Raw genomic sequence first — 19,620 nt, 5'->3', positions numbered from 1 at the left:
GCTGCAGATGACTTGTCTGACAATGCATTTCCAGAAGTGAGCTGTCCAGAGAGACTTCATTAAAAGCCCTTTCTCGGGAACAAGTTGAGGCAACTTTGCCAAGGCCATTGGTCCATTCAGATTTGTTTAATTCTGAATGTTCTGTAGCGCAGTATTGCCCATTCTTATTATACGGGAGGGCCACATACACATAAGCACAACCTTGTGTGGGCCAAACAGATTGTACATATTTTAATAAGATGTAAAGTCACCTGTATTGATTTATATTTTAAGTTCAGCTTGTTTTGTATGTATTTAGATAGGTTGTTTCTATGTACAGCATTGTCTGTTTACACCCTTGTGTAAACTAAAATGATGTAAACATGATAAAATTCTAATAAATCGGCCATTAGTATATTGTGTTAAAGCAGGCTGCAGGCTTTATGAAATGCTCTGGTGGGCCGTGTATGGCCCATGGGCCATAGGTTGGACACCCTTGCTCTAGCACAGTGATTCTCAAACTTTTATTTCTTCTTTGAGTGCTTGTTCACGTCCATTCCACATTAGGTGTACGCGCGCCGCGTGCACGAACGTCGGAAACTTTTTCCCTCAGCGGCTCCCGTCGGGCCCGCAGGGTCTCCCTTCCCGCCAGAGCGGCGCCCCGCCCCAGCGTATATATACCCCTGTTGGCCCGACCCTCCCTCAGTTCCTTCTTACCGCCCGTGGCGACGTTGGAACAGCTCTTCTCTCATCTCGAGAGTATCCCTTAGCATAGTCATTAGCAGTAGTTATCAGTTCTTTGTTATAGTAAGTGTTAGAGTTAAGTAGTTTTTTAGTTGTTACAAAGACCAACCAAACTCTTGGTGATAGGGGTTTGGTCAACCCCGGCACCGGCCCTGGGCGGCGGGGCATGCCGCACGCCCAAGGCTTCAAGGCTTGTGCCACGTGCCGCAGGCCCATGCCAGTGAGCGACCCGCACGAGTCGTGTCTCCGTTGCCTGGGGGAAGCTCACCAGGAGGAGCGCTGTAAGATTTGTAAGGCTTTTAAGCCCAGGACTCAAAAAGAGAGAGACTTTCGCCTAAAACAGCTCCTCATGGAGATGGCGTTACAGCCCTCCGCTCCCACGGCACCGTCAGCGTCGGTGCGAAGCGCCCCGGCATCGGTCCGCGACCCAACGCAAGCGGTGCAGACTAAACCTGCGGTGCCGCCTCGGCGCGATCACGCCCGGCACCGGTCTGCTTCGCCGGCCAAGCCCAAGAGCCAGCCCAAGGCCCGGGGTCGCTCCCCGCACAAGAAGGCGGCACCTACGAAGACCGCTAGTGCGCCCAAGGCCGTGCCGGCCCCGGCACAGGTCCCGGTACCAGTGGCTCCGGCGCCAAAAGGCCCGTCGAGCCCCGGGACAAGCGCGTCGAGTGAGGAGGAGGGGCTGGAGGAACTGTTGGAACAGCCCTCCACCCCGGACACATTTGAGGCGGCGAAGGACCTCATTGAATTGTCCTCCGTCAGTACACTCCGCGCCAAAGACATTCCGCCGAGACTGCCTTCCAAGGGCAAGCCGGCGATGATGCGCCCGTCGCGGTCGCCATCTCGGCACCGCTCCCGGCGCCGGTCCCGGTCGAGCTCCGCCTCGGTGGACTCTCGGCTTCCCGCCGCGCAACGGGCCTCCACGCAGAAGGGCCCCGGCGCGAGCGAGGCACCGTCCCAGCAACCCGGCCTGAGCAGGCACCGGGGCGCTTCGACGGTGAGGACCCCAAGACCGTCCTCCCGCAGCCGTTCCCGGTCCCGCGGCCAATGGTACCGTTCCAGATCCAGATCGGTACGGCGCTACTCACGGTCCCGGTCCCGACGGCACCGCTCCACGGCACCGCTCCACGGCACCGCCGTGGCCCTCCAGGTCGCCGTCGCTTGCGTCGGAAGTGAGCTCGGGGCGGTCGAGATACGATCGCAGAGGGCATTCCGCTACACGGCACGAGACCCCTTGGCAACCGCACTGAAGCCATCCGGGACAGTGGCCGTTCTGGACCCCGTGGGCCTATCACCAGCAAGGCCCGCCGTCCAGAACTTCGAGGTCGGGCCCTTCGGGGGACCGGTCCCGCTCCCCACGGTACCGTCCCACCTCCCGTGCGGAGGCTACGGTCTCCAGACCGCCTGAGGCCGAGAGGGCGGACTCGGCACCGAGCCAGGCACCGTCCGTGGCCCAGGGCAGGGGTCGCACCCCGGAGGGTCAGCCCGCTGAGGAGGACTTACAGGAGGACGAGGACGCTCAAAAAGCCATGACCTCCTCCTCCTCACCAGATGAAGCCGTGGCGGGCACAACAGTGTCCGGCCCTCCCCCGATTGACCACCGGGCACACCAGGACCTGCTCCGCCGGGTGGCCCTCAACTTGGGGCTGCAGGCGGAGGAGACGGTCGAGCAGGAGGACCCCATGGTAGACATTCTCAGCCCGGAGGGTCCCTCCAGGATTGCTCTTCCATTGATAAAGACCGTACAGTCGAACTATAAGACTGTGTGGCAGACGCCAGCCTCCTCTGCGCCGACCGCACGGGGCGTCGAGAGGAAGTACTTTGCCCCATCCAGGGGGTTTGACTTCCTCTTCTCCCATCCGGCCCCTTGTTCGCTGGTAGTTTCGGCGGTCAACGAAAAGGAGCGGCATGGCCAGCAGGCCCCGGCCCCCAAGGCCAAGGAGGCGAAACGATTAGACCTCTTCGGCAGGAAGGTCTACTCGTCGGGAGGCCTCCAGTTGCGGATCGCGAACCAGCAGGCGATCCTCAACAGACATAACTTTAACTCCTGGGCGTCGGTGTCCAAATTCAAGGAGGCCCTACCTCAGGGGTCGCAGCCCGAGTTTGCGGCCATTGTGGACGAGGGAAAGGCGGTGGCCAAGACTTCATTGCAGGCCTCGCTCGACTCGGCCGATGCGGCTGCCAGGACTATCGCGTCCGGAGTGGTGATGAGACGTTCAGCGTGGTTGCAAGCGTCTGGTCTTCCTCCAGAGGTGCAAAACACCCTCCAAGACCTTCCGTTTGAAGGGACGGGGTTGTTTTCGGAGCAGACTGATGCCCGGCTCCATGGCCTCAAAGATTCGCGGGCTACCCTCAAGTCCTTGGGGATGCATACCCCCGTGACGCAGAGGAAACCCTTTAAGCCACAGCCTCCACAGAGGCAATACCAGCCTCGCCCTCGACACGAGCCTTACCGTAGGCGGGGCAGAGACAATAGGCGTAGGCGCAACAATACGCCTAACCAAGGTCAAGGCCAAGGCAATAACAACGGCAAGCCTCAGCCGGGCAACAAACAAGGATTTTGAAGACGCGATCGAGGACAGCGTACCGATCTCTTCCCCGGATCCTCCCCTGGGTTTCAGGGACCGCCTATCCCGTTTTCCCCGTGCCTGGTCCCATATAACATCAGACCATTGGGTCCGCCGCACGGTAGAGTCAGGATATGCCCTCCAGTTTTCCTCACCCCCCCCCTCCCACCCACCCCCCCGTCCCTCTTCAGGGACCCCTCTCACGAGCAACCCCTTATGCAGGAGGTACGGACCCTCCTCGCTGTAGGGGCGGTGGAAGAGGTTCCTCCAGACCTCAGAGGAAAAGGGTTCTATTCCAGATACTTCCTCATTCCCAAGGCAAAAGGGGGCCTCCGTCCTATCCTGGACCTTCGCAAGCTGAACAGGTACTTGCAAAAACCACGTTTCCGTATGGTCTCCCTCGGTACCATCATTCCTTCCCTGGATCCGGGGGATTGGTACGCTGCCCTCGATATGAAAGACGCGTACTTTCACATCGCTATCCGCCCGGCCCACCGGCGGTTCCTGCACTTCACTATCCAGCAGCGCCATTTTCAGTTTACGGTCTTGCCCTTCGGCCTGGCAACGGCCCCACGTGTCTTCACAAAATGCATGTCCGTGGTGGCGGCCTTCCTTCGAAAACGACGGATGCGCGTCTACCCATACCTAGACGATTGGCTCCTGGCGGGCCGGTCAGAGGCAGAGGTTCATGCCCACGTGACATTGGCGCTGCAAGTGTTCCGCGATCTCGGCCTGTTGGTCAATGTGCCCAAGTCCTCACTAGTCCCCACACAGAGACTGGAATTCATAGGGGCGGTCCTGGACTCGGTGGCGGCGAGGGCGAGCCTTCCCGTATCTCGTTTCCGGGCAATCCAGGAGGCTGTGACCTCCATCCAGAGATTCCCCACGACCACGGCCAGACGTTGCTTACAGCTCTTGGGGCACATGGCGGCATGCACCCACGTGGTTGGACACGCCCGCCTCCGGCTCCGGCCTCTGCAGCTGTGGTTGGCCCAGGTATATCGCCCCAACACCGACCCATTAGACATGGTTGTCACGATCCCGGCTCGGGTCTCGGACGCCCTCTGTTGGTGGCTCGACCAACAGCAGGTCTGTGCGGGGGTCCCGTTCGCCGCCCCACAACCAGTTCTGACGTTGGTGACAGACGCGTCGGACCTGGGTTGGGGGGCGCACCTGGGGGACCTACGCACTCAGGGCTTGTGGTCCAGGGAGGAACAGTCGCTTCACATCAACCTGAAGGAGCTGAGGGCGGTTCGCCTCGCCTGCCAGACCTTTCACGCCACCATAAGAGGGCACGGCGTGTCAGTTCTGACGGACAACACTACCGCTATGTTCTACATAAACAAGCAGGGCGGGTCCCGATCCTCTCCCCTCTGTCGCGAGGCGCTCCTCCTCTGGGACTTCTGTATAGCCCATTCAGTACACCTCCGGGCTGCATATCTCCCCGGGGTCCAGAACGGATTGGCGGACCACCTCAGCCGGTCCTATCTCACGCACGAGTGGAGGCTGAGGCGGGACATCCTCCGGTCAATCTTCCTGAGGTGGGGGTTTCCCCAGGTGGATCTGTTTGCCACCATGGACAACAGCCAGTGCCCACAGTTTTGTTCCTTCCAGAACCGCAGTCCGGGTTCTCTGGCGGACGCCTTTGCAATCCCGTGGGGAGGGAGCCTGCGATATGCCTTCCCCCCGTTCCCACTCATCCACAGGGTCCTTCTAAAGACCCGCAGGGACAGGGCGAAGGTCATTCTCATCGCCCCGGCGTGGCCTCGTCAACACTGGTTCACAACTCTCTTGGAGCTGTCCGTGGCCTCTCCGATAACCCTCCCCCTCCATCACGACCTCATAACACAAGATCGAGGTCGCCTACTCCACCCGAACCTGCCATCGCTGCATCTCACGGCATGGCTGCTCTCTGGCTAAATGAGGCGGAGCACAGATGCTCCCGGGAGGTCCAGCAAATCCTCCTGGGTAGTAGGAAACCCTCCACAAGGGCAACCTACCTGGCCAAGTGGAAGCGCTTCTCCCTCTGGTGTGAGTCTCAGCGCGTCCAGCCCTTGCGGGCCTCGATACCGCTGATTCTGGATTACTTGCTGAGCCTTAGGCACAAGGACCTTGCCCCCGCTTCTATTAAGGTGCATCTAGCCGCCATATCGGCGTTTCACCCGGGGGAATTGGGGCTGTCCGTGTTCTCCAACCCTACGGTGGTCCGATTCCTCAAGGGGCTGGATAGGATGTTCCCCTACGCTCGCCCACCTATACCCCCGTGGGACCTCAACCTGGTCCTCACTAAACTCATGGGGCCCCCCTTTGAACCCCTGGCCTCTTGCTCCCTCATGCACCTTTCCTGGAAGGTCGCGTTCCTCGTGGCTGTCACCTCGGCTAGGAGGGTGTCGGAGCTGAGGGCCCTCACCTCAGAACCTCCGTATACTGTTTTTTATAAGGATAAGGTGCAACTCAGGCCTCACCCTAAGTTCCTCCCTAAGGTGGTCACGAGTTTTCACACGGGGCAGGACATCTGTTTGCCGGTGTTCTTCCCCAAGCCCCATACGGACCCTCGCCATCGTAGCCTGCATACCCTCGATGTGCGGCGGGCGTTGGCTTTCTATCTGGACCGTACCAGGCCTTTCCGCAAATCGACTCAGCTATTCGTGGCCATTGCGGAACGGATGAAGGGCCAGCCTATTTCAACGCAACGCCTGTCGGCGTGGATCATGCTTTGCATACGCACGTGCTACGAGCTCGCCAACGTGCCTGCACCTCCGATCCGGGCTCACTCTACTCGGGCCCAAGCGTCCTCGACGGCCTTCTTGGCGCAGGTCCCGCTTCAGGAGATCTGCAAGGCAGCCACCTGGTCGTAGGTTCATACCTTCACAGCCCATTACGCGATCCACCATCAGACCAGAGATGACGCTATGGTCGGCAGGGCGGTGCTTCAATCAGTTATTCCTTGACTCCTACCCTCCTCCAATGGTAAGCTTGTGAGTCACCTAATGTGGAATGGACGTGAACAAGCACTCGAAGAAGAAAAGACGGTTACTTACCTTCTGTAACTGTTGTTCTTCGAGATGTGTTGTTCACGTCCATTCCACTTCCCACCCTCCTTCCCCTCTGTCGGAGTCACCGGCAAGAAGGAACTGAGGGAGGGTCGGGCCAGCAGGGGTATATATACGCTGGGGCGGGGCGCCGCTCTGGCGGGAAGGGAGACCCTGCGGGCCCGACGGGAGCCGCTGAGGGAAAAAGTTTCCGAAGTTCGTGCACGCGGCGCGCGTACACCTAATGTGGAATGGACGTGAACAACACATCTCGAAGAACAACAGTTACAGAAGGTAAGTAACCGTCTTTTTCATGGACCACTTGAAAATTGCTGGGGATCTCGGTGGACCACTTAATGATCTTTCCAAATGTTTGTACCATATGCTAACTATTCTATAGCACTTTGGATAAAAGCACTATATTAAAAAACCTTAATAATAATTAATGTTTTTTTGTTCTACAAATAACAGCACACAACTCATATTTTAATATCGGTAGTCTTACCTTTTTAATGCAATAGATGTGCCCTCTCTTCCCCGCCGCAGCAGCCCCCAAGCTGGGGCTGGGCAGGAGAGGGGTCTCTCCCCCGCCGCAGCAGCCCCCAAGCTGGGGCTGGGCAGGAGAGGGGCCTCTCCCCCGCCGCAGCAGCCCCCGGTGGCCCTTCATTCTCTCATGTGCAGCTGCCCAGGCGCGCACCTTAGAGAGAACTATCCACGGACCACCTGAATGGAACTCGTGGACCACTGTTTGAGGACCTCTGCTCTAGCAGTTATGAGGATTCGTGCAGCCCCCCTTCATCCCAGAAACACTCTTGGGCATGTGAGATACACTAGTCAAACTGAGGGCACATTATAACTGAAACTAAAAATTATTTCTAGTTGCTAATATCCCAGGCCTTATACATGGACTTGCTTGGTGACACCCTCCACTTTTCCATTCTCCCCTGCTGTGTTAGATTCCTTCCTTCCTACATGGAACTAGGTCGCCTCTTCAGGCTGGTTAATATTTAATGCTTCTGCCATGAGTTACAGATGTAAATTAGGCATGTGAATATCATGTAATTTTCTTCAGAACATGTGGCAGGAGGTTAGGAGAATATTGAATTGTGTACGTAAAGAAGGCATTAACATCAGAAACTAGAACAAGGTAAAAACAGAATACAGTCCTGACATAATTCAGTTTAAGAATTTGAGGAATATCTAGGATCATGTGCATAGTCTGGAGTCTTCTCAGAACATGGCTACAGTTACATCTGGAGAAAGTACTTTATTGCAGTCTTTATTTTTCGTGAGCTATGATCATTTTAATGCAAGACGAAGATTTTTCATATCCTATGTAATGAGACGACAGAAATTTGAGGGAGGGAGGTATCGAAAGAGCTCTGTATTCCCTTCTGTCCTGTGTAGGGAGATGTTTATGAAAACTGTCTGTGTCACATGTTGGAGGCCACGGACGTAAGGCTCTATAAAGAAAGCCACTACGCCTTTTATGAACTCAAAGGTCATTATTCCAGTTGGCCATTAAAATATTGTATAGTACCTTCTATCTTAAAGGATACCACTGTGCTTTCAAACTATACACACAGCGTCACTGCAGCTCAGTTAGGATGGCAAGTGGTATATTGATGGGAGAGGAGAGCACTTCCCAAGTACATTGTGACATGAAATCCATGTAGAACAGACAGACACAATGTCTGGCTTTGCAGACTCATCTAAAAAAACCACATTCAGACTATGATGGTACTTAATATGGGTATCTCAGGAAGATGAAGGGCTGAATTAGTTCTGCTGGGATTTGAACCTCTGGTTCCAAGGAGTCTGAGCATTCCAAACTTGATGCTTAGACCGCCACATGTTCCCGTTTTTCTCACAGAATGCCAAGATGATTGTAAGTGCAACTTTAATGTTGCATAAGATTTGAATGAAGTTTGAACATTTTGGGTAATGCATTTTCATTCATACTGTGCAGTACATTGGAATGGGGAGCCTTGCAAAATTCCAACACTAATAAAATCAATTGCCTTCTGCTTTACTCTGAATTGTCCCTGGAATTGGGTATGGTATTCTCATCTCTCCTCACAACACTGCTTAGTAGCACTGCTGATGCACAGTGGCCCCTCTTTTTCTTATTTCAGTGATGGATGAAGTGATCTCTGCCCATAAGTTCTGTAAAACGCTCTGGGATTCTTTGAGATGACAGATGCTACTCTGTATGTGATGTACTAGGGTTGTTGTCTGTAACCACTACACTGTACAGTGATTGTCCTTTCTGCTATTTTAGGGTCTACCGATTTCCATGTATGGAGGCGCTCTAATACCTTCTCATCCTCAGCTAGCTGATGGCCCAGGAGGGCCTCTCTTTAATGGACTTCATACTCCAGATCCAGCTTGGAATCCTATGATAAAGGTTGTCCAAAATTCAACAGAATGTACTGATGCTCAGCAGGTAAATTCGTTTGTATCTTTCTCATAGTTTAAAATGATACTTTCTATCGGGTTTCTCAATTGATATTTTTGTGCTTAGTAGAGAAAAAAAAAGATTTTATCAGCTGTCATGTATTTAAATTCTGAGAGCCTGTTTACATAATTTTTTTTTGAGAATGTCTTTCCGATATATCGGCACTGGGCTTTAAAGATCAGTTTACAGGCCAAAACTTTCAAACCTGAGGTACATGAAGTTAGGGTCATTGAATCATAGAATATTAGGGTTGGAAGAGACCTCAGAAGATCTTCTAGTCCAAACCCCTGCTCAAAGCAGGACCAACACCAACTAAATCATCCCAGTCAAAGCTTTGTCAATCCAGGCCTTAAATTCCACCACCTCCCTAGGTAACCCATTCCAGTGTTTCACTACCTTCCTAGTGAAATAATGTTTCCTAATATCCAACCTAGACCTCCCCCACTGCAACTTGAGACCATTGCTGCTTGTTCTGTCATCTGCCACCACTGAAAACAGCCTAGCTCCATCCTCTTTGGAACCCCCCCTTCAGGTAGTTGAAGGCTGCTATCAAATCCCCCCTCACTCTTCTCTTATGCAGACTAAATAACCCCAGTTCCCCCAGCCTCTCCTCGTAAGTCATGTGCCCCAGCCCCCTAATCATTTTCGTTGCCCTACGCTGGACTCTTTTTCCAATTTGTCCACATTCCTTCAGTACTGAGGGGACCAAAACTGGACGCAATATTCCAGGTGTGGCCTCATCAGTGTCGAATAGAGAGGAATAATCACTTCCCTCGATCTGATGGCAATGCTTCTACTAATACAGCCTAATATGCCATTGGCCTTCTTGGCAACGAGGGCACACTGCTGACTCATATCCAGCTTCTTGTCCACTGAATCCCCAGGTCCTTTTCTGCAGAACTACTGCTCAGCCAGTCAGTCCCCAGCCTGTAGCGGTGCATGGGATTCTTCCTTCCTAAGTGCAGGACTCTGCACTTGTCCTTGTTGAACCTCATCAGATTTCTTTTGGCCCAATCCTCCAATTTGTCAAGGTCACTCTGGACCCTATCCCTACCCTCCAGTGTATCTACCTCTCCCCCCAGCTTAGTGTCATCTGCGAACTTGCTGAGGGTGCAATCCATCATCCAGATCATTAATAAAGATGTTGAACAAAACCAGCCCCAGGACCAACCGCTGGGGCACTCCGCCTGATACCAGCTGCCAACTAGACATCGAGCTATTGATCACTACCCATTGAGCCTGACAATCTAGCCAGCTTTCTATCCACCTTATAGTCCGTCCATCAAATCCATACTTTTTTAACTTGCTGGCAAGAATACTGTGGGAAACCATATCAAAAGCCTTGCTAAAGACAAGATATATCACATCCACCGCTTTCCCCATATCCACAGAGCCAGTTATCTCATCATAGAAGGCAATCAGGTTGGTCAGGCATGACTTGCCCTGGGTGAATCCATGTTGACTGTTCCTGATCACCTTCCTCTCCTCCAAGTGCTTCAAAAAGTGCTCGAGCAATATTTTTATACTCCTCCCTAGTCATCTGTCCAAATTTCCACTTCTTGTAATCTTCCTTTTTGAGTTTAAGCTCACCGAAGATTTCACTGTTAAGCCAAACTGGTCAACTGCCATATTTGCTATTCTTTCTGCACTTCGGGATGGTTTGTTCCTGCACCCTCAATAAGGCTTCTTTAAAATACAGCCAGCTCTCCTGGGCTCCTTGTCCCCTCATATTAGCTTCCCAGGGGATCCTGCCCATCAGTTCCCTAAGGGAGTCAAAGTCTGCTTTTCTGAAGTCCAGGGTCTGTATTTTGCTGCTACTCCTTTCTTCCTTTTGTGAGGATCCTGACCTCAACCATCTCATGGTCACTGCTGCCTAGGTTGCCACCCACTACTTCTTCCCCTACCAATCCTTCCCTGTTTGTAAGCAGTAGATCAAGAGGAGCACGGCCCCTAGTCGGTTCCTCCAGCACTTGTACCAGGAAGTTGTCCCCAACACTCTCCAAAAACATCCTGGATTGTCTGTGCATTGCTGTATTGCTCTCCCAACAGATGTCAGGCTGATTGAAGTCCCCCATTAGTACCAGGGCCTGTGATCTGTAAACTTTAGTTAGTTGTCCGAAGAAAGCCTTGTCTACCTCATAAATAAGTGGCCTGATTCTCAGCAGTGCTCTGCACCTTGCTATGAACAAGATGAACTAATAATACACACTGACAGGTTCTACGTTTCCAGTTACTGCTTATGCAAAAAACCTGGTCATCGCTGAAGACCGCTATAGCCCCTCTGAAAATCTGACCACTCCTATTTTGGAGTCTAACTTTAGACACCCAGGTTTAAAAAATTGGACCACAATAAGTCTGAGTTTGGAACTGTATCTATTACAGAATTTTGCACTTGGGCATATTCTTAATATTCTATATTTCTTAACTATTTTTTTCTCCCCACTGCAGATTTGGCCTGGCACCTGGGCACCTCACATTGGAAATATGCATCTCAAATACGTCAACTAATTTAAGAGGGTCTATCCTTTTTAGCCTTGTTGGGAAATCTATGACCTTGGAAGAACCCTGGGGATTTTTTTAATGTGCCTAACTAAGCAATTTTTTTTCTCTGGGCTGTAACAATGAAAATTTGATTGCCCATTGTGTAAGAACAAATTGATTTACCTATTCAACTGATTCTGTTCTCCAGTTAGTTTAGCCATTTTGAACTTAAAATCAGATGAACCTAGTGCTTTTGGCTAAACACTACTGAATGCTACTTGTATGCAGCAGAGAACTAGATGATTACATGATTTCAACCTTTTACGGTGGTAAATACATGTATAATTGTTTACATACTTAAAAGGAAAAAAGTTGAGTAAATTTCATGTCGTATAGTGGCTCCACTTTATGTAGCCTGTATTAATGTGAAATATTTACCTGAATATTCAATAAAAAGACGAACAGTATTTATAGGTTGTGGTGTGGATTTTGGTGGAGGGCCACATCTTGCTATCAGGATGTCTACAGTTACTTTGTGTACTGCTTTAGTGACGCAGTCAGCTACTCAAGCAGGATGGTAAGGGAGGATCACTGTCATTTGAAACAGCCTCTCAAAACTTTGAAAATACTTTTGCTCCCTCTTAGCTTTGTCTTTTTCTGGTCGGTGAACATTCATATTTTTGCATTTTTAATATCATGCAAGCCAGTGTGGCTCTCCTGTTGTAATTGTTTGGATTTTTTACTGGTGTGTCAACTCTGATATCAGGTATAGCTCTGGGTCTGGGAATATGCTTTAGCGTGACATCCTAATAGCCAAAGACGACAGTAGGAGAACACAGAACACTTGGGTATCTCCTGCATACCAAAGGGTCTCTTCATCTAACACAGTGGTTGTCATTTGCAGACCCCTAAACAATTTCAAATGGAAGTGCAGACCTCTTTAAACATCTTAGACATAGTCTGTGGACCCCCAGGGATCTGCAGACCACAGGTTGAAAACCACTGTTCTGTGGTAACAACCACCTTTCACGGACCCCTTAAACATAATCTGTGGACCTCCAGGGGTCCACGGCCACAGGTTGAAAGCCACTGATCTAATTACATATCTTGGTGACTGGCAGATTTCTGAAAACAGATATCTGGAAACCAGAGAATATTTCACCACCAATCATAACATTGGCCAATATTTGATCTTAAATTATTTGTGTCCCTTTAAATGTGATCAGAGTTTATCATCACATTTCTGTGAGTCCGAACAGGTTTTGCAAGCTCCTTTGAATACCATATTAAAACCTACATTCACTCTGCATGCAAATGGTGCATTTCCCCCAGGTTGGAAATGTCACACTTTTGCCTTAAAATCATACTTTACTCTTGCTCAGTAATGACACACTAATTATAATGTGAAGATCTGATCCACTTCTCGAGCCAGTAACTACACTACACAAATGGGTACCCTGTGTCATGGACCACTTTCTTACACTCTCAAAGGCCAAAGTCTCAATATAGACCGAGACTTCCCCCATCTTTCCACCCCTCCTGCCAATTCCCTATATGAGGCAATACAGTTTTTCCAGGAAAAGCCCGAGGAAGCAGCAACCAGAAGGCGGCAAAGCATCACTGAATCCTAAGAGTTCACTCCTATGTGGTGGCATATTTCTGCCCAGTCACTTTTTAAATGTTTTTGAAAACATAAAGTGCTCAAATAGTATCCAAGAACTAGTAGGTGATCAGATCTCAGTAACCTTTTGAACATACTGAGGTATTCTACTAATATTTAAGAATGGAACATAAATGTCCCTACACAAGAACACATTTCATTGTAGATGCTATTTCTTACCCTAACAATTTACCCCCTCTACAGCAGAGCAGATGTTCTGTTTACAAGAGCACATTAACCCAACTAAAATATGTTATATCGGGTTCCAGAATTTTTTGCACAGGGTAAAAATTTGTATTAATGTTGCATTAATACTTCCTGAATATTGGAGCTTCCAAAAGCACTCTAGATGCTTCCCGGAAACAAGTAAAGAGGCTTTGCTCTGAAGAGCTTACAGTTTGAAGTTGGATGCTGCATAAGCTGGGGCGGGCGGGGGAAGGTGTGACAAACTACAAAACAGGATTATGAAGTTATTCAGTGAGGAATGTGTGAAACAAAACTCAGATTTGTACAGTTACCTGTACTTTTCAAATTCTTACCAAATGTGACTATTAACATCTCCAACAAAACGTTGGGAAGCAAGTTATGTTTTGACTGGTACCCAGTGGAAGTCAATAAAATGTGATGGTCATGGAGTTGCCCTGAAGTAGAGATCTTTCATGGTGTCTCAGTTTGTGGTCATTCTAATGCTCTTGAAGTCTGCATCAGGCCCACAATGCAAAAGATACCAGTAATGGAGAAAATCTAAAAACTTGGTGTCCCATGAACATGTGGTGGTATATAGAACAGATTTAATAGCTACGCTCACTTTGCTATTTTTATTTATTTGTAAAATAAAAACTCAAGGCAGTGGGACAATGTTTAATAGTGGGGGAATCTATAAGAAGACCCAAGTTGTGAAATATGATTGCTCTTGGGGGGCCCCACCCCAAAAAATGCCATGGGACAGCAGCCTATGGGCTAGCTGTAGTTATACTGATGTTCAATATAGCAACACCCATGTGGGCAGCATGGTAGAATGCACAGGGATTGGGAACTGAGGCCTACTGCTTTTCTTTGCCTAAGACCACCTGCCCCCAGACCCGGAGACAGACCAGCCATTCCTACAGATGGAAGATCCATCCCTGATCGTAGAGCACAGGAAGAGGAAGATGGGTCAGAAATGTCTGCATTCTGAGGGTGAAATACCAGCTCTCCATTGATGTCAATGACAAAACTTCCATTCACTTCAGTGGAGCTTGAGATATTACTTCTGAACTGGGAGTGCTGGAATGCTGTTGGCCATGGGAAAACAGCAGCCCTTGAAGTGCCTAGCCTGAGATGCCCAACTTTTGCCACAACACACAGGTAGGGAGGAACAAGCACTCTAAACTGCCAAAACGCTCATCCCAGCCTGCTTGGCTGCCAGTTTCCCAGGCACAAGCTCGCTCTGCTGTGGGGATTGCACAAGGCTGCCTGAGGGTCTGCATGCTGGCACTTTGTACAGGGCCCTGCAAAACCTAGACTGCAAAGAGAAATGAAGCCCTTGTGATTTTCAAGATTTCAACACATTAACTTGACATATTTGTGGGGGGGCCAGGATGGATTAAACCTAAACTGGACCCACTTCAATCAAAGCTTTGTTGTCCCCAGGAGACACTGCCGCCTTATTCCCAAACCACTGCCTACTTCCCCTGGGAACTCTCAATTTCTGAATCCTTGGTCTTCCTCCCAAAGCAGACAGCTAGGCCCTGGTGGTTGAACTGTCACTGACTCTGTGTGGAGGTCTTTATTTGCCCCTGGAAGGAGCTTAAATGGGTTTTGTGGAGGAGAATCTAGAAAACACGTTTCCTCTGCTGAGCTGGGATGGAGCCCTACCTTATGGAGAGGTGGTTTGTTTTTTTTTTACTAGGGCTCATGGGGATCCAGGGCCTAGGTAGAAATATTTCCTTAAGTTTCATCGATCCCTAGCTTCTTGATTCCTCTGGAGAGAGGTTTGCAAGCAGCAACAGCTATGTCCTGTCCTGACCCCAAGGCTCTTTGGGGCCCTGCCCACCCCGCCAGGAGCGGGCAGCCTCATGCCCCAGGCTGCTTTGCAGAAACGTGTTCAAATGGGTTTCCCTGTTTCTAATAAGCACAAGCCGGTTTCTGTGGTTCGGAAGAGGGGAAAGGGAGGGACCTTATCGCTCCGTGCGGGGAGCCCAGCAGGTACGAGAAGGGGAGGCTGGCGCTTGAGTCTAGGGTTTGAGCCCCACCTCCTGGGGTGATTCCTGTGCTGCTTGCTTGCGGTGTTCGGCTCTTTTCTAACGCACCGGGGATCCCGGGTCAGAGCCCGGCCAGACCCAGCGCCCCGCCCTGTGCTGGCCTGTCAGGGGGAAGGACACACACGCCCGGCCCCGCCCCACGCTGGGACAAGCCCCGCCTGCCTCAGGGAGGGAAGGACCCCTCGCCCCGCCCCAGGCCTGCACGTGTTGCTGTGCCCCGCGGATACCGATCGGGCTCCATGGCCGCTACTAGCACCACGAGCTCCTGCCCCATTCCGGGCGGTCGAGACCCAGGCTCCCCGGACGGCTACAGCTGCACCCCCGGCGGGACCCTCTACTCCACCACCCCAGGGGGTAAGGCCGGGCCCCAGCAGGCTCCGCTTCCCGAGTAGCCCCTGGGCTCAGGGCGACCCCAGCCCCCGGACTCTGCCTGCAGCCGGTCCAGGGTGAACCTCCGCCCAGTGCCCCCTGCTGCGGCTGCAACCCTGGCTCTACCGCGCGGAGGTGGCCTGGGCCTTCCTGGATCCCCGGGCAGCGGCTTCCCGTGTCCCGCCGGGTTCCCGGGCAGCGGTTCCGGTGCCTCCCTTCCCGCGGGAGGGCACGTGGGGCGGCCCCGATCTCCAGCCCCTGCCCCGAGCCGCTCCGGTTTGGGGGGCGCGCAGTCCAGCGACTCAGACCCGGTTCTGTAACGGGGGGGGGGACCCGCCCGGCCGCACCTGGGGTGCACCGGGGTGGGGCTGAGCTCAATGGGGCGCCGGGCGCTGCGCCCCCGGAGCGGATGGGGGCGACACAAGCCTGTTCACACGCCCCCCGTGTCCGAAAAGCCTCTTCGAGCTGGAACTGCCCTTGGCTGGTTGGGCCCCGGGAGGGTTTGGGCGGGTTTCGCCTTCGCCTGGACGGGATCACGGTTTTCCCCTGAGACCCAAAGGATTTGCCCCCCCGCCCCGCATGGTTCATGCCAGGGAGGAAGAGGTGCAGAGGAGGCAGCAGGCTCTGCACGGTGTTTTATCCAATATTGCCCGATTCCTTGACCAGCTGCATGGAGCTGCCAAGGCCCAGGGGGGCTGTGGGGCTCCCACAATACACGTCATAATAACAAGGGCTGTGGAAGTGCTGGGCTGGGTCGCCGGCTGAGCTGTTGCTCCCTGCTTGGGAGTGCAAACTCTGCACCGATGCCACGTGAGTGCACAAGAGCCTGCGAGGAGAGACACCAAACAAAGGCTTTATGAAAACTGTCTGGGCCACACCCCTGCTGCTGTGCAGGCCCCGGGGAGCCCCTGGCCCTGAGAACCAGAAGGGTTCCCTTGTTGTCTCCTAGGCTGTTACATTTGTAGTATTACCGTGGACGCTTTTCCAAAGCAGGGTCTGTTACTTGCACTGCTCAAATGCTAGGGCTGTGTCCTGAGGGATTTCTTCCTGCTACTCCCTCTGTTGTTGTAGCAGTGGGAGCTTTAGGGCCTGGGCGGCTGCCAGCAGCTTTATGACTGTTACCAAGCCCTGCTCTGAGCAGGATTAGCTGATGCGGTGGTTAAAACACCAGTGTTCTGTCCCCATTAGCCCTGCCAATGGGGCTAGGACCCCGGGGAGAGTTTAAGGAAAACTTGGGGTAGAGGCAGCACGAGGGATTTAAATTCAAAGTTGGAAGTGTGAGTTTGGACAGAGATGATCTAGAGCAACCTGCGGCCCAGTCAGCACACAGCTGCAGCCCATATGACCTCCTCAGGGTCATATAGGTAGTATTGGATGCATCCCCCATAACACATTGTGGGCCACATGTAAATGTACCACATGTACCCACAATGGTAAATAGGTTGAGAATCACTGATCAAGAGCATTTGGCACTCTGCTGCGCTCTGCATGGCCCAGCTCCTCAAACAGGCCAGAGCATCCTTGCTTCCAGGCTTTCCCGATTCTCCCAGTCTTTGTCTACGTGTGGAGCTAGTAAGGAACGTTCCTGAGTACCTGAGAGCTGTTGCTGCTCTGTCGTGGGAGACGCTCAGGTACCCGCTTGATGAGCAGCAGTACAAAATCCTCAGACAAGGCCTGGGCAGGGTGTAGGTAGGAGCTGGGCTGTGCCCGCTGGGCGGGGCGCTCTGCCAGGTGTGGGTGTCTGGGGGGCAAGGCAGACTCCTGCCCTGCTGCTGCACTGCCTGCCTTGGGGCTCTCTGGGACTCTGACCTCTTGCAGGGGGTGAAAGCGACCCTGCTGGCCTCACCGGCATGTCTCTATTTTTAGAAAGCTGTCCACACTTCTTGTTGTGCCTGGTGCTGCCCTTGGCCCGCTGGGCTGCATGCCTTTATCCACAGGCAGGGTGCGTTTCAGTTAAACTGCACGAGCCCATCCTGCCGGCGCTGGCTCACGATAAGTCTTATCTTGGGAGTGTGGGGAGCCGTGGCAGGTGCTGGCACCGAGGTCGAGGTCAGCTGCTCGGAGCTGCCTGCGCTGGGTTACATGATATGTTTGCTCTGCTCCAAAGGCTGCCACCTGTGCTCAGCAGTGCAGGGATTTCTGGGCTCGCCCCACCAGCCGCTGCTCTGTTGTTCCCTCCCCCTTGCAGAGCCTATGTTACCTGGAGCATTCTCCCTGCCACCTGATGCAAGGCTGGATTACTGGAGGGGGGGAGTGACTGGGTGTCACCAGTTGGTGGCTGAAAGGTCACATGGCTGGGTGAGCTGCAGGCTGGTGTTGCCAGCTGGGAGGAAGGGATCCCTGGCAGCACCTCCCCATTCAGGGAAGTGTTATTTACCCCTTCACATGGCTCGGCAACACAGGAGATGCTGGCACAAGCCTGGGCTTGATCTTGCCTGCTCCGGGCTTGGAGAGGGATTGTCAGACTCCTGAGCTCCCTACGGGGCAGACAGAGGTGGGTGGGTCTCTTGGAAGAGGGCACCTGAGTGCCGGGGGCTGATTTTCCTGCTGGGTTTGACAGGTACCAGGATAATCTATGACCGTAAGTTCCTGCTGGAGTGTAAGAACTCGCCCGTTGCCAGGACCCCCCCCTGCTACCTTCCTCACATCCCTGGCATCACCTCTCCCCCCCACGCGGCGCTCTCCAAGCTGGAGGATCTTAAGGAACAAAATGAGACCGAGGAAGAGATCCCAGGTAAGATGCACGTGCCCAACCCCTGGTTCCAGAGCACCGCCCGTCACCTTTGCTCCTGCTGCAGCCCTTGGGGCCTGAGAGCCCAGAGCAGAAGGGCTGCCCCCTTTGGGGCTCCCCTGGTGCATCACAAGTGACTTTGTCCTGCCTGTTTCAAAGTACCTGAAGCAGGACTTGAAGTGGAGGGAGCGGGGGGTAATGCAGCTCCCACCCTGGAGGAGCAGCACCCCCTTCCAGCACTGGGATGGGGAGAGCTTGTCTGGTTCCATCTGCCTCTAGCTGGGTGGTGGCTGCTGGTCCATGTCCTGTCTGCGGGGCAGTGAGGAAGCCAAGCCCTCGCCTGCTGTCCTCTGCTTGTTCCCCATGCCAGGGGATGGAGACCGGCCCTGGGTACGTGGAGCCACCAGCCTCTCCCTCTTGGGACTGCCGCTGAGCTCAGTGGGTGCTGGTTCCAGGGCCACGGCTGCCTCCTGTGGCTGCATGGCAGGGCTGGACCCGTAGTTTACTCCCCTCCGGAAGTCTGCTCCTGTTGGGTGGGTGACCATCTGCATTGAGCGCCCCTTGTGGATGGGAGGGGAACTGCAAATTAGCAGGCAGGGCCTTTGCCTGCTGCTGTCTCTGCTCCACCCCTCCTTCCCCAGGGAGTCACTGCTGCTCTCTCTGGGGCTCTGCTCAGCTCCCCTCCCCTTGAGTTGCCCCATCACACTGTCAATTCAGACCGCAGCAATGGCGGCCCTGGGACTCGTCCATTGCTCGCAGCTGGAACAGGCTGGGGGGAGGGGAAATGGGAGGCCCCATCCAGAGGCCAGTGAAGGTCAGCTGTGCAGAGCCGTGACCCAGGAACTCAGCCGGGGGAGAAGGGTCTTCGCTCTGATCTGCCTGTCCGTGCTGTGGTACTGGCAGTAGGTGCTCTTCTGGTTAACAGCATCCTATCCCCACAGTGATCCCTGCAGAGCCCCCTCGCCACGCGCCATCCTTCTAACGCAGCCCTCGTTTCTTTCCCCTGCCCAGATGACGATCAGTTTGCCATGGATATCTGAGCTCCCAGCAACGCGGCCGGTTGGCGGCGAGCTGCTTTCCTGGGGCTCCTGCCTCCCTTCCCTCGCTGAAGACCCAGAGGTGAGCGAGGCCCTGGTGCAGCTGCTGCCTGTGGATCTGGCGCTGTTTTAACGCTGTTTCTCTGCAGTTGCATTTGTTCTCGGTTCTTTTTACTGAAATGAAACCAGGGTTTGGGGGCTGGCATGAGCGGCTGCTCTTCCCCCAGCCCCGTGGTGCCTGGCTGGGCTCGCTGCGCTGAGCGTGTCTAGTGGCTATGCCGTGGGCTCACTCTGAGGCTGTGCAATAAACAACCTTTAC

At 53.2% G+C, this 19,620-nt stretch overlaps 2 protein-coding genes across 2 annotated transcripts in view; both read left to right on the top strand.

Annotated features, from left to right (window-relative positions):
- Positions 1 to 11,720, top strand: part of ANKHD1 (ankyrin repeat and KH domain containing 1) — a 195,988-nt gene extending 184,268 nt beyond the window's left edge. Inside the window, exons 35-36 of the mRNA XM_065410006.1 lie at positions 8,604 to 8,768; positions 11,229 to 11,720. Coding sequence (XP_065266078.1) covers positions 8,604 to 8,768; positions 11,229 to 11,288 — 225 coding nt within the window. The 3' untranslated portion in view covers positions 11,289 to 11,720. The remainder of the gene's footprint in view (positions 1 to 8,603; positions 8,769 to 11,228) is intronic.
- Positions 11,721 to 15,314: 3,594 nt separating this feature from the next.
- EIF4EBP3 (eukaryotic translation initiation factor 4E binding protein 3) lies at positions 15,315 to 19,620 on the top strand. Its single transcript, XM_065410008.1, has 3 exons — positions 15,315 to 15,518; positions 18,094 to 18,267; positions 19,276 to 19,620. The coding sequence occupies exons 1-3, from the start codon at positions 15,404 to 15,406 to the stop codon at positions 19,302 to 19,304; spliced, it is 318 nt and encodes a 105-aa protein (XP_065266080.1). The 5' UTR covers positions 15,315 to 15,403; the 3' UTR covers positions 19,305 to 19,620.

The sequence above is a fragment of the Emys orbicularis genome, chromosome 8, assembly GCF_028017835.1.
Source record: "Emys orbicularis isolate rEmyOrb1 chromosome 8, rEmyOrb1.hap1, whole genome shotgun sequence".
In the NCBI taxonomy this organism is placed as follows: Eukaryota; Metazoa; Chordata; order Testudines; family Emydidae; genus Emys; species Emys orbicularis.
This window is presented reverse-complemented; position numbering and strand designations above follow the sequence as displayed.